The sequence below is a fragment of the Scyliorhinus torazame genome, chromosome 3, assembly GCF_047496885.1.
Source record: "Scyliorhinus torazame isolate Kashiwa2021f chromosome 3, sScyTor2.1, whole genome shotgun sequence".
Taxonomy (NCBI): Eukaryota; Metazoa; Chordata; class Chondrichthyes; order Carcharhiniformes; family Scyliorhinidae; genus Scyliorhinus; species Scyliorhinus torazame.
The window spans coordinates 21,521,759-21,545,751 of record NC_092709.1 but is presented as its reverse complement, the minus strand read 5'-3'; the positions used below and the strand labels follow the sequence as shown (position 1 = coordinate 21,545,751).

At 47.6% G+C, this 23,993-nt stretch overlaps 1 protein-coding gene across 6 annotated transcripts in view; it reads left to right on the top strand.

Annotated features, from left to right (window-relative positions):
• The first annotated feature begins 14,272 nt into the window (after positions 1 to 14,272).
• lef1 (lymphoid enhancer-binding factor 1) overlaps positions 14,273 to 23,993 on the top strand; it is a 188,191-nt gene continuing 178,470 nt past the window's right edge. For 4 of the 6 annotated variants that reach the window (XM_072495389.1, XM_072495390.1, XM_072495385.1 and 1 more), the window contains exons 1-3: positions 14,274 to 14,910; positions 15,115 to 15,181; positions 15,348 to 15,484. In XM_072495389.1, coding sequence (XP_072351490.1) covers positions 14,701 to 14,910; positions 15,115 to 15,181; positions 15,348 to 15,484 — 414 coding nt within the window. In that variant the 5' untranslated portion in view covers positions 14,274 to 14,700. Of the gene's footprint in view, positions 14,911 to 15,114; positions 15,182 to 15,347; positions 15,485 to 23,993 lie in introns of all 6 variants that reach the window. The other 2 variants (XM_072495387.1, XM_072495386.1) reach the window with 2 other exon arrangements.

The window sequence follows — 23,993 nt, the reverse complement described above, 5'->3', positions numbered from 1 at the left end:
CTTCTTCATTTTTAAATTGGCTGTGGCCTTATTTCAATGCTGGCCCATACTCCCTGGCCTGGTGTCCACTGCTAATGTTTGAATTGCAGAAAAGCTGAGGAGCAACCAGAATCACACATTTTGATAGGCCCACGACCAGTGAAGTTGTCTTTAAGTTGAACTTGACATGTTGGGAGTTAATCCTACCTGTGAGGGAGTGAGTAATTAATTAGCCATAGACCACAAAGGACCAAAGGCATCTATCTCTCCATTAAAAAGAGAGAGAGAGGGAGAGAGAGACAAGTATTTATAAATACAGTAGTTAGCGAGGCACCACTCCACAGGCCTGAGGCAAGGGGTGGAGGCAGGCAGGCCTCCATGAAGTACCGCAGAGCGTGCAGAGAAGACAGCAAGATGGCACATCCACAGCACCAATAGCACCAACAGAACCCACATTCAACTGCACGGCATCTTAAATTTAATATGAAGTCACATATTTAAAAATAAATATTTTTTAAAATTCCAATGCCTCAGATCATTTTGAAATGCTTTCCTTCATGTTTGCACTTTGGGTGAAATAAGATAAAGGGTGCGATTTCCCCCCAACGCTGCGCCCAGCGCCGATTTGGGCATGCTGGGAGCATCGTGGGAGAGGCCCAAGTTGGGCTTCGCAAATTCTCGCACGAGTCACCCGACCCACGGCACCCGGCACAATCTAGATCACACCCTCGCCGGGCTTCATCCAGATGATCGGCCCAAATATGCAAGGCCTAGTTGAGGCCACATTCTCTTGGCGCGCGGGTGTCATGGGCCACAGCAGCGAGGCCCCACCTGGTCACCGATTAGAGACCAGGTGGGTGGTCGGGGACAGGGCAGTACCCTGGCACTGCCTCTGGCACCTGGGCAGCCTGGCAGTGAGGAGCCAGTCTCGATGTCGCGTTCAGTTCCCCATTGCTGAGCGATTTTCCAAGTGTAGGCTCGACCGGGGGGGAACTCCCCAAGGTCCAGACAAATGACCAAGTGTGGGTGAAATGACACCTAGTCATTTTCTGGAAGATTGCGGCCCAAAGGGTGGCATTTCTTGGCGGTGGAATAATTTGCACTTTTGTCGATCAGGTGACCCTGATGTCAAGTGTAGGGTGATGCTCCCTCTACTCTACCCGAATAGCATGCCTGAAATCCATCATCAGGCGTATCAATCGGCGCAATTCTCCATGAAGGTTTCTCACTGTGGTAGCGAGCGAGAATTGGCCCGAGCTTCCCGGCGCTCGGCCCATTGAGGCCGGCAACACAATTCACCGTCAATTGGTCCACTTAACGAGGCCTCACGGGCTTCTCGCCGCACATGAAGGCTCGCCAGCTGACTCGCCGGCACCGCGCTCGCCAGCCCCCCGCTAGCAAGGTCGAGCAGCACCTAAGCTGCGCTTGCCCAGCCAACCCCAGCCAGCTGGCAGCAATGTCACCGAGGGGGCCAGCCCTGAGATTCTAGGATGCTGACCTGGGGAGGCCGTGGAGGCCAGGAGGGATGTCCTGTTCCCCTGAGGTCCTGGAGAGTCAGCCACAAGGCAGCCAGTGCCACCTGGGATGAGGTGGCGGCAGCTGTGAGCTTGGGGTGTGTGACCAAGGGGACTGGCCTCCAGTGCCGAAAAAAGTTCAACGAATCTACACCGGGCAGTATGAATGAGTAGACACCAATGCTCCCCCCCCCCCCCCCCCCCAAGGGAGCATCCACTGCAAACTCCCCATGCAAGCCCCAACTCTTCCTCCATTCCCTCCCCCTTCAACCTCTCCCCAACCCTCCCTTCATTTCCCCACCACTGTGAACCACGCGTGTGGCTAACAATGTCTCCTCAGGAAAATCTCTCCCCTAATCGTCGGGAGAGAGCCCAGACTGGCGGAGGGATGTTGGACTTAAGAATCCTCACCTCCTTCAAGAAGCGTGACCTGGAGGTGACCGGGGTGGCCGAGGACAAATCGATCACCCACGCGGAGGCTGGCGGACGTCCCAGAGGTAAGGAACCACCGGCCCCACCCGGGGAACCTATCAAACGTGAGTCATGATTGCCTTGCTGACTGACCCATCCCTCCCACTGACCACATGTCCATTCTCCAGCCAATGGCGCCGGCCCATCCCGGGCGGTCCCCTCTCCTGACTCCGAGGAGACCACCTCGGAGGAGAGCTCCGAGGATGCCACCGTTATAGTTGTGGCACAGCTGTCACCCCACCCTCCACCAGCGCGGATACACACACCCCGGTGGGACATGTTAGTGGCTAGGCTTCAGGGGCACAATCTGGTGAGCACCTCACCACTGATGGTGTGAATCAGGTGGAGGCAGGAACCCCCAGGCGAGACAGCAGTCGGAGGGCTGCTGGATTCAAGGACCCAGCTGGGTCCCAGCCTGATGCTGAGCCTGTGGTACAGAGGTACTCGGAGCTGATCGAGATGGTGGGATACAGTCGTGACATTCAGGGGAAGGTGTCACTCCAGCAGATCCATAGCCGATTGGAGGAGTCCCAGAGGCTATGGGCGCAGGAGATGTCTCCGGCAATGTGTGGCACCAAGGCCAACACTGCGAGGGTGACGACCACAGTGGAGAGCTCGGTGCACGATGTCGGCACAAGTGATGGTGTCCTAGGCGTCGCAGTCAGTGACAGCCATGGCTGAGGGCCTCGGCAAAATGTCCGACTAACTGGGGTACGTCACCCAGTACCAGGCCATGAGGTTCTGCAGGGCATGTCCCACTCTCAGCTGGGAATGGCCGAGGTGCTTAAGAGCTTGTCCCAGTCGCAGGTGGGCATTGCCGTGGCGCTGCAGAGCATGTCCCAGTCACTGAGGAGCATCGCTGAGGGCATCAACATGATGGTGGGGACCATAGGGAACCGCCAGGACCGGCAGAGCCAGATGGTGCAGGAGCATCCTGGCCTCGAACTAGATGCCCCTCCGTCCCAAGGTGAATGCCAGGGCCTTATGGGCACTGACCGGGAGGGGGGGGCATTGAGTGCCAACCCGGACCCATCCCATGGAGTGGTGACAGTGGTCACCAGCTCCCCTGAGTTCCATCCCTCTGATGAGGCTGCTTCTTGGGGTCAGCACACGGGACAGGGTGGCATGGCTGTGTATCTGCCACCGAATAGTGAGCCGGAGCCCTCTGGCCCCAGAGCCCCAAGAGATCACCCGCCAAGGGCATCGAAGGCCACGGGATGGGGTAAGCAGCTGACTGCCTCCACCTCTGATGTGCATCCTGGAGCAACACCTAGAGCTAGTGGTAGAGTTAGGAGGGTGAGGCACGTTGACGATCACTTGTGGGCACCGGGGGAGAGGGTGGGGAGGGTGGCTGGGAGTTGGTGGGGTGGGGGGGGGCGCGCCATCGGGAGTGGGGTATTGTCAACTGCATTAAAAACCTTTTTATACAACCATTATGATGCCTCTGTCACTTTCTTCCGCAATGTGGCTGACCTTCGGACCTTTTGCCCATCTGTCTAGGCATCTCCCCCTCCCTGTGGTATTCACCCACCCTCCGGCTGTGTCCCATTCCCTGGGTGTTCGGACGTTGGCTGCTGCGTGTGTGGTATTGCCTCCCGCAGTGTTCAAGCACAGTGTCCAGTCATCAAGGTGTGATAGGGATGCTAGGCAATGACTCCCGCATGTTACAAGGTCGCCCACCCACGGGATTCCACTTGGCATGTGTGAATTTTTCACTTAACCACGATTGCCAATTCCCTATCAGCGATAGCCTTCAGCTGCACTGCCAGGGGGCTCAGCAATCGGTGGGGGTTATGGGTGGTCGTTGGGGCAGGCGGGCAGGGACAAGGGTTGCCCCCGGAATGGGTGCACACGATCCAAGGGTGGTGCTGCAAGCTGTTGCCCGACGGTTGCCACCCCAATGCCCTCACGTTCCTTTGGCGTCCCATCCTCAGCCGAGGGTCGCTCACCCCCACCGAGCACTGGGGTGGCAAGCCCACCACCCCCAGGCTCTTTGCCTGTGAGCAAAGATGGCTTCTCACCTCCTTGCCTCCCCACAGAAGCCCATCCGCCAGGTTCATGTATTTCAAAAGGAGCACTAATCAGCACCAGCGTGACCACTTGCCGCCTGCCTAGTTCTTGTCTTTGGCCTCTCCCGCTATTCACCGGCCTCATTTCGCTTGAGCGAGAGTAAAGAGGCCGGAGAATCGGGCCCAATATTTCCATTTATCTATTCTTTCGCTGCCTCGAGATGCGATGGTCGACTTGAACCAATGTTAGCATGCATGTTCAGCACTTTAGTGTGACAATCCCTTGTCTTCCACATGAGCATAAACATTAACTTGTTGAAAATAAACAGAGAGAAAGACATCATGCAATGATGTTAAGCATACACTCACATTATCAATGGGAATCCTGAGCTTTGGTGTTCGACTGAGTCGAGGCTTCCAGAACTCAAGCGATTGAGTGAGAGGAGAAATCACAAATATAACGACTCACGGCAACACACGGTTCCATCAATGAATACATTGTAAAGGCTGTGTAAATAGCATGGTATTGTGTCAGAGAAATGTGGAAGTAAAATGCCTATCAGCACACAGACCTGTGAGGGTTTGCTTAAAGATATCATGAGACAAAAGCTGCAGAGTGGGCTACACCATGGGGTTTACCCCTCCTTCTTTCTTCACATTTGTGGGCCATGGGATGCTTCTCTTGTCCAGATTTTCCTCCTACTCTGCTACTCACCTCCTTTTGTCATAATGAACAAAAAGACTCACATTTATACAATTTATACAATCTCTTTCATAACCTCGGACTTCCCAAAGCACTTTATAGCCAACTGAATCCTTTTGAAGTGTGGTCGTCTTTGTAATGTAGAAAAAATGGCAACCAATTTGCAACAAGCAAGGTGAGAATAACCAAACAAATTGTATTTTGTTTCAGTTGTTGAGAGATAAATATGCAGAATTCCCCAACTCTTCTTCAAAATACTGTCGTGGGATGTTTTACACACAGGTGAGAGGGCGCTTATTCATCACTTCATCAAATTGCAACACCACCAACAATGCAGCACTGGAACATCAGCCTAGATTTTCATACCACAATCTGCCACTTCTTATGTGGTGGCACCGATCTGAAACTTTAACGTGTTTCTCTCTCCACACACGCTGCCTGACCTGCTAAGTGTTTTCCGCATTTTCGATTCTTATTTTAGATTTCCAGCACCTGCAATGTTTTTGCTTTTGCTTTTGTGTGAAACAAAATCAAACTGGGAAGGGCATGAGGGAAAAAGAAAAAGTGTGAGAATAATTGTGCATAACTAAATGATTTGGATGAGAATGTAGGAGGCATGGTTAATAAGTTTGCAGATGACACCAAGATTGGTGGCATAGTGGATACTGAAGAAGGTTAAATAAGATTGCAACAGGATCTTGATCAATTGGGCCAGTGGGTCGATGAATGGCAGATGGAGTTTAATTTGGATAAATGTGAGGTGATGCATTTTGGTAAATCAAATCAGGGCAGGACATACTCAGTTAATGGTAGGGAGTTGGGGAAAGTTACAGAACAAAGAGATCTAGGAATACAGGTTCATAGCTCCTTAAAGGTGGAGTCACAGGTGGACAGGGTGGTGAAGAAGGCATTCAGCATGCTAGGTTTTATTGGTCGGAATATTGAATACAGAAGTTGGGACGTCTTGTTGAAGTTGGACAAGACATTGGTAAGACCACACATGGAATACTGTGTTCACTTCTGGTCACCCTATTATAGGAAGGATACTATTAAACTAGAAAGAGTGCAAAGGACTTGATGGTCTGAGTTATAAGGAGAGGCTGGATAGGCTGGGACTTTTTTCCCTGGAGCGTTGGAGGCTTAGGGGTGATCTTATAAAGGTCTATAAAATAATGAGGAGCATCGATAAGGTAGATAGTCAGCATCTTTTCCCAAAGGTAGGGGAGTCTAGAACTAGAGGGCAGAGGTTTAAGGTGAGAGGAGAGAGATACAAAAGAGACCAGAGGGGAAATTTCTTCACACAGAGGGTGGTGAGCATCTGGAACGGGCTGCCAGAGGCAGTGGTAGAGGCAGGTACAATTTTGCCCTTTAAAAAACAGTTAGACAGTTACATGGGCAGGGTGGGCATAGAGAGATATTGTCCAAATGCAGGCAAGTGGGACTAGCTTAGTGATAGAAACTGGGCGGCATGGACCAGCTGGGCCGAAGGGCCTCTTTCCATGATGTAAAGGTCTATGACTGTATGACTCTATAACTTAATCATTTATTCTGAATAATAATACAGCACATAGTTATATTATCATTAGATATCAGTTATCTCAATTCTCATTAGGAAATGTAGTCCAGGGTTGAGAAGTCACAATAGTGGTCTTTACGTCATTAGTGAGTCTTTATGAAATGAAATTTCAATATTGCATATTGATACGTGTGCTCAATAGACTAGGAGGAATGTTGACAGTCTTCAGCTCAACAATGTGGATGTGCACTCATGCCAACTGTAAGAGATTGGGTTACACCGGTAAGTATCAAATACTCTCCACCAATGATTTTCAAATCATTTTGTCTGTGGGACAAGTATTGGCACATTTCCAGGAAACCCCTGTGCTAACTTGTAAAAGATAGTGCTCGCTATCAACAATGACAGCCTTGGCAAATGAAATAATTGAGGATGTCTTTTTTTCAAATGTGATCTCGGGATACAGGCATTATTGGCAACGTTGTATTTATTGTCCACCCCTGGTCGTCCAGAGAAGATGGTGGTGGCCCTTCCCCTTAAACTACTGCAGCCCCTGTGGCAACAGTACACCTGCAATGCATTGGGGAATTTTGATCCTGATGACGAAGGAATAACCAAGTAAGGGTGGCATGTGACGAGGAAGGAACGTGAGTTGATAGTGTTCCTCCAACATTACTGCTGTTGCCCGTCTTGGCGGTACAGATTGCAGAGGTGGGAGCTGTTGTCAAAGATACATTGTTGAGTTACTGCAGTGCCTTATGTAGGTGAAACACAATGCAACCACAGTCCAACAGCGGTGAACTGAGGTTACTTTGAGTTCAGTTGTAGAGGTACCTGTCTCGAGGACTGCTCCATCCTGACATGTGACATCCAACTGAGGTGAGTGATGAGTATTCCATGACACTCTTCACTTGAGCCTTGTAGATGGTGGAGGAACTTTGAGAGGCTGTGATGTAATCCACGAGTGGCAAAGCACCCAAACTCTGTCCTAGTATTATAATCAGTGTAGATAGAACTGGTCCATTTCAGCATCTGATCAATGATGACCTAGAGAATATCAAAGATGGGGATCTGGGCAATGTTTGTGCAATGACGATCAAGGGGAGGAGGCTAGGCATCCCCTTGATAAAGATAGATAGAGGGCATCAGGGTGGCTCAATGGTTAGCACTGCTGCCCACGGCGTCGAGGACCAGAGATCGATCCCGGCCCCGGGTCACTGTCCGTGTGGAGTTTGCACATTTTCCCAGTGCCTGCGTGGATCTCACCCCCACAACCCAAGGATGTGCAGGGCAAGTGGGTTGGCCACACTAAATTGCACCTTAATTGGGGGAAAAAAAGAATTGGGCACTTTAGATTTTTTAAAAAGATAAAGGTGGGTCAGTACTCATCACTTACGTGGTATTACGAGCAGCACGGTGGTACAGTGGTTAGCACTGCTGCCTCACCGCTCCAGGGACCCGGGTTCAATTCCAGGTTTGAGTGACTGTATGGAGTTTGCATTTCCTCCCCTTGTCTGCATGGGTTTCCTCCGGGTGCTCCAGTTTCCTCCCACAGTCCAAAGATGTACAGGTTAAGTGGATGATAAATTGCCCCTTAGCACCCAAATGATTAGGCGGGAGTACTGGGTTACGGGGATAGGGTGCAGGCGTGGACTCCAAGGGCCAGTGCAGACTTGATGGACCCAATGGCCTCCTTCTGCACTGTAAATTCTATGATGCTATGATTGTTATGTGACAAAATGTTAATAGGCAAGTTAAGTGAGCATGGAGTTGGAGATAATGTATCAGCATGAGCAGAGGATTGGCTAACAGGCAGGAAACAGAGAGTGTGTGGAAATGCGGCATTTTCAACTTGGCAGGTAGTGAAATAGTCAGGTACCATAAGGGCCAATGCTCGGACCTCAGCTCTTTACAATAGCAATACAATTCAGTGGCTTAAATGTAGAGACAAAGAATAATGAATCTAAGTTTGCTGATGGCACAAAACTAGGTGGACAGGTAGGCTGTGGGCAGGGCACGGAGATATAGACAGGCCAAGTGAGTGGGCAACAAGATGCAGATGGAGTATAATGTCGGGTTACTCTCTTCGATCGAATGAATGGAAAAGCTGAATATCTTTTGAAAGGTAACAAACTTGTAAATGTTGATGTTCAGAGAGATTTGGGTGTGTGCATACAAGGAACACAGTAGGTTAGCATGCAGGTACAGCAAGCAATTAGATAGGCAAATGGTATGTTGGCCTTTATTGCAAGGGTATTGGAGTACAGTTGTACAGGGTTTTGGTGAGACCATAGCCAGAGTATTGTGGGCAGCTTTGGTCACCACATTTCAGAAAAGATATGCTTATGTTGGGGGCAGTACAATGAAGGTTCACTGGTTTCCTCCGGGTGCTCTGGTTTCCTCCCATAGTTCAGGGACGTGCAGGTTAAGTGGATTAGCCATGATAAATTGCCCTTAGTATCCAAAAAGGTTTGGAGCGGTTATTGGGATACGGGGAATAGGGTGGAAGAGAGGGCTTAAGTGGGTCGGTGCAGATTCGATGGGCCAAATGGCCTCCTTCTGCACTGTATGTTCTATGTTCTATGTCTCATATAAATAGGTCCCTGAAATGAGAGGGAAGGGAGTCCTATGAGGCATACGAACATACATATTAGGTGAGAAGGAGGCCTCTTGGCCCTTCGAAAACTCAAGTAGATGGTGGGTGACCTGATTGTAACCTCAACCCCACATTCCCGCCTACCCCGATAACCTTCCACCTCCATGATAATCAAGACTCTATCCAGTTCTGCCTTAAAAGTATTCAAAGACTCAGCTTCCACTGCCTTTTGAGGAAGAGCAATCCAGGCACTCACAACCCTCTCTGATCGAAGATTTTTTTTCCTCATCTCCGCCTTAAGTGAGCGACCCCTTACTTTTGATCAGTGACCTGATTGGTGTTGGGCTTTGCAAATTGCTTCTATTTTCTCTGGGGTTTAGGAGACTGAGAGCGGATCTCATTGAAACATACAAGATTCCAAAGGGCTTTGATAGGATGGTCACCGAGAGGTTGTTTCTGCTGGTAGGTGAATCTAACACGTGGGTGGGGGTGAGGGGAGGGGGTGCAGTCTCAGCATAAGAGAGTGGGCTGAGATGGGGAGAAATCACCTCACTCAAAGGATGGCGAATCTTTGGAATTCTCTATCGCAGAGGGTCGTGGAAGCTCCTTTGTTGAATATACTCAAGGCTGGGATGGACAGAGTTTTGATCTCTCAGGGAATTAAGGGAATGGAGGGAGTGGTGGTAGTGGGGGGGGAGGGGGGGGGGGGGGGGAAGGGGGACATGAAAGTGGAGTTGAATCCCAAGATCAGCCACGATTGTATTGAATGGCGGAGCAGGTTCGATGGGCCGTGTGTTCTACTCCAGCTCCTAGTCCTTGTATTAATGCTATTGGCATTTTGCCAGCTGAAGGCTGGTTGCTGCAGACTGCAACAGTTTGCTTCACTACCAGAGCCACGGGAATAGGACCAGAATCACCAGCACGACAACCCCACTGTTCACCTTCGCGCGGAGGGAAGGCCACATGAAGCAGCTGGAGATGGTCGGAGCGAACACGTTACCCTGGGGCGGGGGGATAAATATCGCCCAGGGAAACTGGGGAACTCTCCCGCTTTTCTCCGGCACGGTAGCACAGTGGTTAGCACTGTTGCTTCACAGCGCCAGAGTCCCAGTACGATTCCCGGCTTGGGTCGCTGTCTGTGTGGCGTCTGCACGTTCTCCCCGTGTCTGCGTGGGTTTCCTCCGGGTGCTCCGGTTTCCTCCCACAAGTCCCGAAGACGTGCTTGTTAGGTGAATTGGACATTCTGAATTCTCCCTCTGTGAATCCGAACGGGCGCCGGAGTGTGGCGACTAGGGGATTTTCACAGTAACCTCATTGCAGTGTTAATGTAAGCCTACTTAATATAGAATTTACAGTGCAGAAGGAGGGCCATTCGGCCATCGAGTCTGCACCGACCCCTGGAAAAAACACCCCACTTAAGCCCCACACTTCACCCTATCCCCATAACCCAGTAACCCCACCTAACCTTTTTGAACACTAATGGCAATTTAGCATGGCCAATCCACCTAACCCACACATCTTTGGACTATGGGAGGAAACTGGAGCACCCGGAGGAAACCCACGCTGACACGGGGGAGAACGTGCAGACTCCGCAGACAGTGACCCAAGCCGGGAATCAAACCTGGGACCCTGGAGCTGTGAAGCAACCGTGCTAAACACTGTGCTACCGTGCTGCCCACTTGTGACGATAAAGATTATTATTATTAAAATAATGAAATAATGTCATGGGATCTTTGAGAGTGGTCAGAGAGGGAAGACTCAGCATCTGAGAGGCAGCACCTCAGAGAGTGCAAGCAGCCCAGCGTCCCCGCATTGACTGGTGTGTCCGCCTTGGTTAAGACTGACCTCTGGAGCTAGCCTTGACCCCACATGGTGGAGGTTTGAACACTCTTCCAAAAAACTGCAATTGATGCTCCATCAGCTGTTAATTTAAAATCTGAGATCGATAAGTATTTTGTTAAGCGAAGGCATTAAGGGACATGGGCAGCACGGTAGCACAGTGGTTAGCACTGTGGCTTCACAGCTCCAGGGTCCCAGGTTCGATTCCTGGCTTGGGTCACTGTCTGTGCGGAGTCTGCACGTTCTCTCCCGTGTCTGCGTGGATTTCCTCCGGGTGCTCCGGTTTCCTCCCACAGTCCAAAGACATGCAGTTTAGGTGGATTGGCCATGCTAAATTGCCCTTTGTGTCCAAAAAGGTTTAAGCGGGGTTAATGGGTTGCGGGGGTAGGGTGGAAGTGAGGGCTTAAGTGGGTCGGTGCAGACTCAATAGACCGAATGGCCGCCTTCTGCACTGTATGTTCTATATTCTAAAGGCAGGTCTGTGCAGTTAGGCCGTACATCAGCCATGATCTCATTGAATGGCGAGGCAGGCTTGAGGGGCCGATGGGCCGACTCCTGTTCCTATGAGCTTTTCTTTCCAAGACGCCTCTCCCTTTTTCTTGTCAGAGAGATAAGGCCTTATGGGATCTCCGGGGAAAAGGGAAACAAAACTGGGGGCTGAATCTCCTTGGGTGGAATCATGTCACACTGACATACACATTAAGAGTCTCGCTTGGTATCATCGCTCTGATGTTAAGGCAAATGTGCAAACACACACAAGGACAAAGTGTTGAGGTAGGCCAATAATAACAGGGAAAACGTGTTGGGGGGGGGGGTAATGTGTCAGTTTAAAGGGGTTCTCGGTGTTGAAAGAAAAAACCCCAAACATTTCAGTTGGAACATTCTTCATTGAATCCGAACTGACTCCAAGTCATGATCACAGCTGAGTTTAAATTTATGAATTGCACAGTTTTATCTCTGGCTGGGGTGGGGGGTGGGGGGTAGTTGGATTCCGTCCAGCCTTGATTCCGTCACATTGTATCCAGATCTCAAACCCCTTTGATCTTTCTGTGTGTTTTATTTTCCGTCCTTCTCTCGTTCCCCTTACCCGGAAGTGAACCGTTGTAGCCTCAGCTGGCACACGTGGAAATATCTGCGTTTTTTTTGTTGGTTGGGCATTTTCCCAAATGTAGGAGGGGAGGGAGAAGAAAGCGGCCGCCGAAAGAGTCAAAGGGACAGAGCCGGCTCCTCCTCCTGCTTTCCAAGATCAGCCCCCCCCCCCCTCTCTTTAACCTGCTTCTCACGCAATGTGCAGCCCAGAGCAGGAATTTATGCAGCAACAATAACAAGAGGGAGAGAGAAAAAGAGGAATTTCTGGAGCAATATTAAAACAGATTGCACCCCCGCCCCACCTCCTGCCTCCCTCTGCAAAACTTTTAAAATCCCCTCAAAGAAAAGCCTCCTGCAAAAAAAGTATTTTTTGCCTCCCCTCCTCCTCTCTCCCTTTCACTCACTCCTCACCCTCTCCCCCCCCCCCCCCCCCACCCACTCAAATTGTTTATCCAGATTTATCCTGTCGGCAGGATGAAAGGGAAGGAGAGGGGTCTCAGGGATGATGTTTCCCACACCGAATTTAAAGATGTTTAAAAACACACACACAAAAAGTGCTGGCACCCCCCCCCCCCCTCACTTGCTGGGGGCTTGTCCTGATGTTCAAGGTTCCTCAGAGCCACGTCTAGCCTGTGTCGGTCAGATCAAAGGGTCTTGTCCCACAATCTTTAAATACAATTCTCTCTCCCTCTCACTCCCCCCCCCCCCCCCCACCACTCTCACTCCGTTTTTGTTCGACTCGATCCTGGCTTTTACCTTATTTTCATACCTAGACCGTATCGGTAAGAGCAGGGATTGGTGCAATATTTATGTTTTAATTGTCCTTCACGCTTTGTAGATGGGATCAGCCCAGAACACACAAGTTAGTTGAGTTAGGTGTGATCCCCTCCCCTCTTCAAATCAATGCAATGTCTTTCGCCGTCTTTCTCTTGGCTGAAGTCAGTTGTTGTTGATGTTGCGAGTCTCTGTGTTTTGAGTTTGAGGGACGGTCGGTCAGATCAGAGGGACCTTACCCCCCCCCCCCCCCCCTCCCTCCACTCCATCACAAACACACTCTCTCTCTCTCTCTCGCTGTGTGTCTCAGTCCCACTGGCGGTGCAACAGGTCCCTGCTCCAGTGTTGCGTTGGAGTCGAAGCTTCCTGAGCTTAATGAGCTTGGCATAAATCAAACCCCCTCCTCCTTCCTTCTGCCCCCCTTTTCTTTCTTAATAGAGCGCCAAACCATATTGGAAAGGGTTCAAAGGCACGCAGTCCAAACTGGGCAAACCCTCAAATCGATCACACTGCAAGAGGAGAACAGTTATTTGGTATTAAGATTGCTTTTAGAAAAAGAAAATCTTATTTCCGCGAGAACAACAGCTGTCGAAAATATTACAAATTCATGAATTGTGGAATCTAATGGGGTGGGGGTGGGGGTGGGGGGGGGGGGATGAGACAATTCGGCCTATCGTGGATGTGGCAGACCTTTGAAAGAGCAGCTCATTTGTCCTTCATTCTCTCAGGTATCCCATGCCCATACAAATAAAGCGCATCTTAAGTGAACAGGCCACCCATATTCAAGTGGGTATAATGGTTGAGTGTTAGAGAAAAAAATATATACATAACGAGAGATGTCTGGGGGAACTGGACACCACCTGACTGGTAAATAAGATTAAAAACAACCCGCAAAAAAGAGAGAGATGGCATTTCCTTACTATTAAGCATGACATATTCAGGACATCCTGGCCAATGTGGACTTCCCGTGTACGGTTGAAGGTTTCTTTGTCTAGGGCAGAAGTTGACTTAAGATTTTCAAGTGCATATTTATTTACACGGGGTCCGGGATTCTGCTGTGGTTTTCACACACACACACACACACAAATGTGAGTTCAGATAATAAACAGAGAAAAGGGCTGCACTATTGTGGTTGGGACTGTTTGACTTTCCTTTGAAGAATTCCCCCGGTTTTAACATAATATTATTTTCCTGTGTGTGTGTTTTTTTTTAAAAGGAACGTTTTGGGAAAGGAGCTGCCCAGCATACCCAATCGTACCTGTAGTAGTCCTGTATTGTGTAAGGGATGGATGTAACCGAATGCCTTTGATCTAAGGTGCCAAGTTGATGTGGGACGTTTGATCCAGGCATTTTGCACACTTATAAAAATGCAGCTTTAAAATGGGAAAGTGGTTAACGTAGCTTCCTTCTCGCTAATGGAAACGCCGGTTTAAAAATCCTTGGAGTACTTTCTTTTTTTCAGGAGGGTTTTTTAAACATTCTAAAATCCTGAGGTTAAACCCCACCACGGTGTGTGTGATCCAGTGAGCATTAAACACAAATAAGGCGCAAAAGTGGGGTTTAAAATAGTGCTGGTGATCCTGGGCATTGATTTGGGGGGGGGGGGGGAGGAAATTCTGGCTGTGTGTTGTAAAATCTCTGAGGTCTTCGCCTGCAGAGGCTGTTCTGCATCTCATTACAGTTCTTGAAGGACAATTGCAGAGCTCCCCCACTCCCCCCCCCCCCAGTCAATCAGAACTGTCAATCACTCCGGCGGCACAGCTTTGATCTCTCCTCGCCTCCCTCCTCTGCTATTTCTCTCTCTCTCTCGCAAGCATTAGTCTCCGCCGTCTACAAAATACAACCAACCAACATAGTCTTTGCTTTTTAACTAGCTTCACTCCCAAGACAGCGAGAGAAAACAGAAAGTAGGCGAGAGGGTCAGACAGAGAAGAGGAGAGAGAGAGACAGGGGGGAGATTTAGCAATCTCTCCTCCAGCAACTTGAGGATTATTTTTATTTTTTTTGCCAAAAAAAGATTTCTGAAGGACTGGCTTATTTTTTGTGAAGTCGGTTTTTTTTTCTCTCCCGCTTCTAAAGATTCCAGATCTCTTACCCGCCCCCCCCCCCCACCCCCATATTTTTTTTGTTTGTGGGGGGGGTGTTATAACAAGAAAAACCCTCTTGCATTTTGTGCAAAAAAGTTCCAACAACAATAAAAAACAGTGAGGATGCCGCAGTTGAACGGCGGTGGCGACCCGGAGCTTGGGGCGAACGACGAGATGATCTCGTTCAAGGACGAAGGGGAGCAAGAGGACAAAATCCTGGCGGAGATCAGCGCCACCGAGGAGCGGGATCTGGCCGACCTCAAGTCATCGCTGGTCAACGAGTCTGAGATTAACCCGGGCAGCGAGAGCAACAGCAACTCGGCCGAACCCGAGGTAACGACAGAGAGAGAGAAAGGGGGGGGGGGGGGGGGGGACCTTTGTAACCAACAAAAACAGGAGATAGTAACACACACAGAACAAACCGCGGACACATCGTCCATCCCCACTGCTACCCTGGTAATAAGCTCCCTCACCACCCCCAACCTTTTATTTTACCCTGCCTCTCTTTTAAAAGCAAACTTGTTGCTGACTTTCTAGGTGGGCAGACGAACACAAGTTAGCGAGGAATCCTTTCGGGACAAAGTGAGAGTCAGCACCGAGGAAGGTGAGCAAACTGCTTAAAGCATTCGCTTCTTCCCAGTCAACTTTGTGTTATCTTTATTAATGTGTAATTTCTGCTGTGATTTCTCCCCCCCCCCCCCGCTTTCCCACTAACCCCCCTTTCACACTACCCTCCCCCCCCCCCCTCTTATTTAAAAAAAACACTTCAGGAGGTAAAAGACATGATGCAGCGATGTACAAGAACCCAGCCTACTGCACTTATCAACCGGGATACATCATGGTCCCCAACCTCAACAGCGACCCTTACCTGAACAACGGCTCCCTCTCTCCTCCTGTCCCCAGAACGGTGAGTCGCATCAAGACTAGTTTGCAAGTGACTATTTACAAGGGAGATGTTAGTAAACAGCATCTTCGTCGTCCCCCCAACCAAGTTTAGCTCAGGTGGCGAGTCAAGACTGTCACCAGCTATCACTCACTCCCCTGATGTCCCTCTGGACATTAAAACAAACACTTCACAGCCTCTGATTCTCTCTCTCAGTTAAGATCCCTGTTACGTTGTCGTTAAGTTCCACTTTAAAAAGAAATCCAGTTAGCACGCAGTCAAGACTGTTGTGTGTGTGTGTTTTGTCAACATTATTTACTAATGACTTTATCTGTAATGCAGATGAGAAGCTGACTTTTTTTTATATTGCTTGACCTGTTTCACATTTCGGATTGTTTTGTCTAGAAGCAGCACCGCTGTCTCTCTGGCAGATAAGAGATTTTTTTGTTGTTGCTTTAAGCCCAGAGAGCAGCAGGGAAATGGCCTAACACACACAAAGCAGTTTTAACCGCTAAGTTTAAATAGGCCAGAAGATGAGCATAACAGGCTGCTACTGAAGACAGTGTTCACCGAGAAGGTGCAGAATGGGGATGGGTGTTTGCAGTCCCTGCCTCCTCACCATCCTCCCCCAAGGCTGGGGACTGGGGCGAGATGCAGTGGAGGGGAAGCCTGTTGATTTAGGAGCATTAAGACTCTGGTGTTTGTCAGTTAGACAGTGGGACCATGCATGCTGATTGTCAGAGCACAGTCTCTCCCTCCCACCCCCATGTGTGTGTCAGAAGGAATCCTTATCCTTAAAAGCAACATGTGAGAGAAAAAAGTCTGCAATTTTGTCAGGCGGGGGTTGTGGATTTAAGATTTTTGCCATGTGATGAACGGATGTTGCAAAGAAGAGTAACCCTCATGATAGAATGTTTTGACTTCACTTACACAGTTGTGTTGGATGACTGAAGATCTGGTGCCACTCCAATCAGCTCTTTGAAGTTGGTCGCCCACGTTGAAATACTGACCAAGAAGCCACAGGGTTTCTCCCAGAGCAAATTGACTACATGGTTCAATCCCAGAGCCAATGTGGGTTAAACTCTGGCTGAGGATGCAGCAATGCTACAATGTCAAACCTTAACAAACGTGTTCTTTTGCCTGTGGTGTGTGCCAAAGTTGAGGAGAAATCTGCTTGCATGCAGGTTAGGGTTTCAGGACTTGTTACGGTGGTGACTTAACCATCCTTGGATTTTAACATCCCATTCGTTCTATCCTTCTTCAAAACTTGGATGCCTTCCTATTTCGGAGTGTATTTTCCAAAGGATTCTCTGACTCTGCCCAGAGTGCTTTGTCAGCCCTCCACTGGTTGGCAGTCTGTTGTGGACCAGCTAGTTGCAGTGATAATGTCAGCTGGTGTCATCCAGATTGGTCAGCTTCTCACATTGTCCTGTGGTCTGTCTCACTAAGTGCACTTTAAACTGTGGGATCTACGGCGCTGAGGTTGCAGGTTCGATCCTGGCCCTGGGTCACTGTCTGTGTGGAGTTTGCACATTCTCCCCGTGTATGTGTGGGTCTCACTCCCACGACCCAAAGATGTGTAGGTTAGATGGATTGACCACGCTAGATTGTCCCTTAATTGGGAAAAAAAAAGTTGGGTGCACCCAAATTATATTTTAAAAATACACTGTGGGATAACAGCATGTCTATGATTTGCGGGGGGGGGGGGCATACCAAATGGTTATACCTATCAGGAAAGACTCCACAAGCAGGGGTTCTTTTCTTCAAAGCGCAGAGGGACGAGAGGTGGATTGAAAATGAAATGTAATGAAAATGAAAATCGCTTATTGTCACAAGTAGGCTTCAATGAAGTTACTGTGAAAAGTCTCTAATCGCCACATTCCGGCGCCTGTTCGGGGAGGCTGGTACGGGAAGACCTCCAGATTACTGGAGGTCTTTAAAATTCCGAAGTAGATTTAAGAGAAATTGTTTCCACTTAACAAGTAGTCCAGAACTAGAGGGCATAAAACTATATAATGTTCACCAATAAACTCAGGAAAACATCTTTACTTGGAGTGGTGAAACTTCATGTGATACAGTCAAGGCAAATAGCATTTAAGGCAAAGCTAGATTAGCAAATGAGGGAGAAGAGAATAGAAAGATACATTGATAGATGGAATGTAGTCGAGTGGTGGGGGGGTTGCTCATGCAGAGCAGAAACATTAGTAGATGTGTTGGGCTCAATGGCCTGTTTCTGTGTTGCAAACTCTATGTTATACTATGGAACGTAATTAAGTTACTTGAGTAAAGTCGTATTGATTGACCTGGACGCATGTGCTACAGCGCTCTCACAAGTCAGACTGGCAACAATGTGACCCATGCGTATTTCCCATTGCTCTCAATCTGCAGGAGTTCCTAATTCATGGCAAGTGTAACTGCTGTTTGTCTTCAGGCAACACCAAGGTGAAAGCAACGACACCTGCTGCCCAAACTGTAACATCAGCCATGCGCAGTATTGCAGCATCCTGTAGTAGTAATGCTCAAAGGTGAAAGTGCAGTGCAGTATTTCTCTTGCATCATTTGACTTGTGTGCTCCTTGAAACCCTTGTAAAGCCATAATCCAAGTTCTGTTGACCAAGCTGGAGTCCATCTCCATTTGGGATCATTGAGCATCGTTTTCTATGGAGTTCTAGCATTAGTATTTGACACGTTGTCTGATTCTCTCACTAGCTCATCCCCTGGTGAAGGGGAGAAGCAGAGCTTCAAATCTACCTGCTAATCTTGGTAACTTTTCCACCCAAATGTTTATTGGAACCTTAGAACTCCTACAGTGCAGAAGGAGGCCACTGTGCCCATCAGCTCTGCACCGGCCACCCAAAAGAGGACCCTACCTCGGCCCAGTCCCCTGCCATACCCCCGTAATCCCACCTAACCTTCACATTTTTGGACTGCGGGAGGAAACTGGAGCACCGGAGGAAACCCACACAGACACTGGAAGAACATGCAAACTCCACAGTCACCCACGGTCCCTGGTGCTGTGAGGCAGCAGTGCTAACCACTGTGCCGCCATGCATGTGTGCGTTGCTGTTGGGAGTGTGCGCGGAAGCGTTTGTAGTAGTGTTATTGGGGGCATCATGCGATTGTTGCATGGGTGGCGCCACAGTTCAGTTCTGATGATTTGCCATAACACGCTGTTAACATAGTAGAATTCACTCTGACCTGGTATTTACATGCTACTGTGTCTTTGAAGCAGGGCATGCCTTGGATGGTTTCAAGTTACAGCCGAGATGAATGAGCTGAATAGCATTGAGGTTGGAGGTGCAAGGGAAAGGGCAGGGGCGATAAGCTAATCAGAGGTTCAAATGCATTTCACACATTGAGTTTTGGTTTGTATTAGGTGTGCATGAGGTGCTCATGCAAACGGCAAAATACTGGCAATGCTGGAAAATGAACCATAAACAGGAAATGCTGGAAATAGTCAGTAGGCCAGGCAGTGAGGTGCTAGTCTGACCCAGCAGTGAGCAAATTTACACCATTTCTTTCCTCAGTGCAACTTGTCCCACACTCACAGCACTTACAAATTTGGTACCAAACTGAGACAGACGTAAAGCAAGTTTATTTTGACGGGCAGTACAAAACTGGGTTTAAATATGGTCATCTTGAAGTTGGCAGTTTCTACGGCCTGTAACGATGTGATGTTGATGCATTTGCTTTATTTTTGCTCTGACATCGACGCTGCAAAAAAATACCATATCACCATTTGATTATTCAGCTCAAGTGGAAAATTGTGCTGATGATATTGGAGAGGAAGAAAATGGTGCTGTGTGCTTCTTGGGGTTTGGAATAGATATATGCAATTATTACCGAACATATAGTCTGGACGATCAATGTGGGAAGCAAAGATGTGCATGACCTTTATTAATGGTGTTGATGGCTGCACCCGCCTTATAAACAGTCTCTTAACACTTGGACTGGATTTCTTTTTACAAGGCTGTGTAGGTGCAAAATAGTGAGCAGCAGATGCAGTCAAAAATAAATATTCGCTCATGTTTTGCATGCCCAGTGACCTCTCTGTGGTCTGCGGTAGCATTTATACTTCAAGGTAAAAACATGTCGCAATTTCATGTAGTTTGTTCAAAGGATCTTGTGAATGAGTGAATATTCAGCGGCCCCATGTGTTTTACTAATTCAGCACTACAGTATTCACAAGAACAAAAACCTGCAAATGGTTACTTTAGCCAGCGGCTTATGATTACCGTACCCATATGTTGAAGATCCCTCCCACCTTGCACCAAATCTAATTCTTCCAGCACCCCTCGCTCACCTACATTTACTTCCAGTCCAGCAATGCACCAATTGTAAAACTCTTGCCCTTGAATTCAGCGCTCTCCTCGGCCTCGCACCCATGCAATCTCGGTAACCATCGTCTGCACTACCAACCCTCTGAAAACTGTGTTTTTCCAGCTCCGACCTCCGGTGTATTTCCCACCATACCGTTTAATTATTCCCACCATTGGCAGCTGTGCTATCAACCATCTAGGCCTTAAGCGTTCCCTAAATATCTTCACCTCTATTTCTTCCTCCTCTTCTCTGGCCCAGGCTAAAACCTACCTCCCTGACCAAGGTTTTGGTTTTCTGCCCCTAGTGTCTCCTTTTCTTGGCTTGGTGTCAATGTTTGTGAAATGTGTTAAGAGTGTTTTGTGTTGTTAGGGACTGCTGTATAAATGTATGGTATTGTTAAATGTCAGTGTTCTGCTGTTTTCAGCTCTATAGTGTGCACTGCTGTTACTGGTTAGAGCTCCTCTATTTCAACCATAGCTGAATGCTGACTGTTTAAACTTTAAATGGTTGCTTTAAAGTCATCTTCTTGTGTTGAGTTCTGTTGCACTATACGCGGCAGCTGTTTTCTCGTTGCTCGTGATCATAATATTGCCATCAGAGGGCAGATTTACCTCACCACAGCCTCTATGGTAAACTGTCTGTTAAATCTTCGAACATTGCAACTGTTAACAGAGGCGGACTTTCTCACCACGAAGCTCACTTTTTAATCAGATAATGGAAAGTACAGTTGAATTTTCTCTTGCTATGTCTATGTGAACACATGCTCAAATCAGCCCTGTTCCCACATTGGTGAAGTGAGAGATGACTCTTAGGGAGAGTACAGTAAGAGCTTGACTTTTGTACGTGTGACGTGCTGCCTCTGTTGCGAAATGTGATAAATCCATTTCATACTGCCTGTTGGTTGGGTGGGTTGACTATCATTCTTTAAATTTGCCGTGAGAGATTGCGACAGTTTTATCTGAGAAATGATCTTTCTTGTTGGTCTAGGCAGATTGTCTGGAATCGCAAAACAGTGTAAAAGATAGACACTGTTCTGTACCTCCGGGTGTATTTGATGGAAGTATGTTGCACCAGCTGATGGGCAGAGCACTAAGAGACTAAGTAGGGGGGAAGATTGCCAGGGTTCTCAATAGAGCTAATGGGCCAGTGATTCCACCCCCCCACACACCTCACCAACTTTTGAATGGAATACGCACCTGACTCGCTGAGGTTTGGTGGGTATGCCTCATGCAGTTGAATTGCTGGGCAACCACTAGCCAGAACTATGAAGAAAGGCGTGGATAATGATTAGTTCCTATGGAATTATAGCTGAGCAATAATGGGTTTCCTCCCACAAGTCCCGAAAAACATGCCCGTTGGCGAATTGGACATTCTGAATTCTCCCTCTGTGTACCCCAACGGGCGCCGGAGTGCGGCGACTAGGGAATTTTCACAGTAACTTCATTGCAGTGTTAATGTAAGCCTACTTGTGACAATAATAAAGATTATTATTATGAAATGCATTTCCAAAGTTTCAATGAGCGATTTCACCTGGACTGGGGAGAAGCTGTGTTTTGGCGGTGAGAGAATCGAGGGGAAAGGTAGCATTGAATTAGTCTATATATATCCCTGCTTTGCTTTCTTCATGTACCTTACCTTTGAGCCTAATAGATTTTCTCTACTGCCGGGAGAGTTTTTCTTTTCCGAAACCCTCGCACTGCTGCACCAAGCAATTTTTCCATGTGTTCTTGACGGATAAGCACCATACACAACAGGCGAAGTTACCGAATTAATGCAAGTAAATAATAATTTTCAAAAAACTTGATCTTGATAACAGCGTCTGACCAGTGAAAGGGTTAAAGAATAACATGTCTGTTCCCAAGTTAAATATTTATGCTTTAAGATCAAAGGAAAAGATGCAGCGGGTTATTTCGCATCAATCTTCTCTTAAGTTTAGAAAAATCCAGATGCATAAAAATAATTCTGCAGCACGAATGTAAAATCAGACAGACTGTAATAATGTTCCTAGTGCTGGAATATTTGCTCCGTTTAGACATTGGGGCTTGCAGTCTCGAAAGTGCAAATCAACACATTTCTGTTCGATTACTCAACAAAGTAATCGCAGGTAGTGGCGAAAATCTATCGGGCGCAAAGGCAAGATGCTTGGTGAAAGATGCACAGTTTGAGTTTTAAAAAACACACTTATGAAGAAAGAGTTTAGAAGTTGCACTGTGAAATTGAAGTGCCCAAACGCGCCTACTACTACGATTAGAACTGAATTACTTTCAAATTAATAATCCATTTATTTTCCCAGCAGACTAACCCCTCTGCTAAAATAGGGAACAAAGTCATTTTCGCATTAAATGTTCAGAACGCAAATATTGCACAATGCAATTTCTAGGCTTATGTCTTTAATCCCCTTACAATCACGCGCCATTGTATCGCAAAGTGTTCAGTGTGTTTGTCTGCTATGGTTGTAAATCACAGTGGTTACCCTTGGATATAACACACTGCTACATGTAGACAATGTTACTTTCTGCATTTTAAAAATGAAAACTTCTTTGTGTTGACTGTGGACAATGGAAATCAGTGGTATACATTTGGCATCGATTTTTCCTTGTTTGGCAAGACATTATTGAGTAAAACGCGCTAAACATTCCACCATGTTCACCCATAAATGTGGGGTGCTGTTTGCCTCTACACCTTTCTCGTTACATGAAACATATTATTGTATTATTCCATAAAATACCATACTGAAACAAACTTGGTAAGCTGGCCAACTTCTCATGTTGACTCGCCTTGCGTGAAGGTGCTGGCAGTATTGGTCCTGACCTGACACCCCTGTGGGCGCGACCTTGCTCCCCCACTGTTAGAATTAACGACAGCCGGGGCTTCAAAGAGTTACTGTAATGACAGACCAAAGCTTCAAAGAAGAAAATTTAGCAGAGTAACCACTAATGAAGAGGGATCCTGCAGAACTATAATGGGAAGCATTAACTCTCTTATTTTCCAGTACGACTTTCTTGGTGTCCATTGAGATGTTTGTATCCTTCAGATCATTACAGCCAGAGAGCAAATATTAAAAACAGTAAAATACTGTGTCTATACTTGTTTAATCTTCTTGATGAGTAGCATCATTTATTCGAATAGAGGTGAGGGGAAGTAAATATAGCCTGTGCATTTGTGTGCAGTCCATACATGGAGTAGGAATAGTTCGTGTCTCCTTTACAATTTGGTTGGTAGATGTTACAGGGCTGGCTTTCGTATTAAGGAGTTTATTTGCATTACGCTGACCGTGAATCTGGTGTAGAACATTACACTGAAGAGTGTTGTAAAGAGGTGAGGTGAGGTTGTAAGGTTCGAGAGCAAGGTTCCAGAGTTTTGTGCACTCCCCCAAGATTATCACTTCCAGAAACACATCACCCGCCATCTGTTTTATTCCTTATCATCCACACATTGAAGTTTGTATGTCAGATTTTATTGTTCTCAGCATGGGTATCTTTTCTGGCAACGAGGGGTGTTCTGAATCAGAATAGACAGCTTTCTCTCTTGATCAAGTGAAGGGACGTGCTGTTGACCTGTTAATTGAACTAAAGGGGCGGTGGGCATCAATTCGTTGAACATTTGGAATAAAGAGCGTTGTTTATATGCACAATTATTTATGTCAGGGTAATAGGTTGCTTTTTTTTGTATAAAGAGAAGAAAGGTTTTGCATTTGCGTAACTCCTTTCCTGACCTCAAGCTGTCCCAAGGCACTTCACAACCAAGTAAGTCATGTTGCGGTACAGTCACAGTTGTAGCTCAGGGAAACACAGCATAGCAAGATCCCACACACCGTGATCATAGGATTCACAGGACAGAAGGCGGTTATTCAGCTACTTTAAGTCTGCATCAACCTTTTTGAAGAGTAACCCAGTTAGTCCCATTTCCCAGCCTTTTTCCTCACATTCCAGGTGGAGAGAGCAGTTAATAAGGCATATTGGATTCTGAGCTTTATTAACTGGGATACAGAGAACAAGATCATGGAGGTTATGCTGAACTTATACAAGACACTAGTTAGACCTCCTCTGGAGTATTGTATAATATTCTGGGCACCACACTACAGGAAGGATGTAAACGCATTGGAGAGGGTGCAGAAATGGGCGGCACGGTAGCACAGTGGTTAACACTGTTGCTTCACAGCTCCAGGATCCCAGGGTCGATTCACGGCTTGGGTCACGATCTGTGTGGTGTC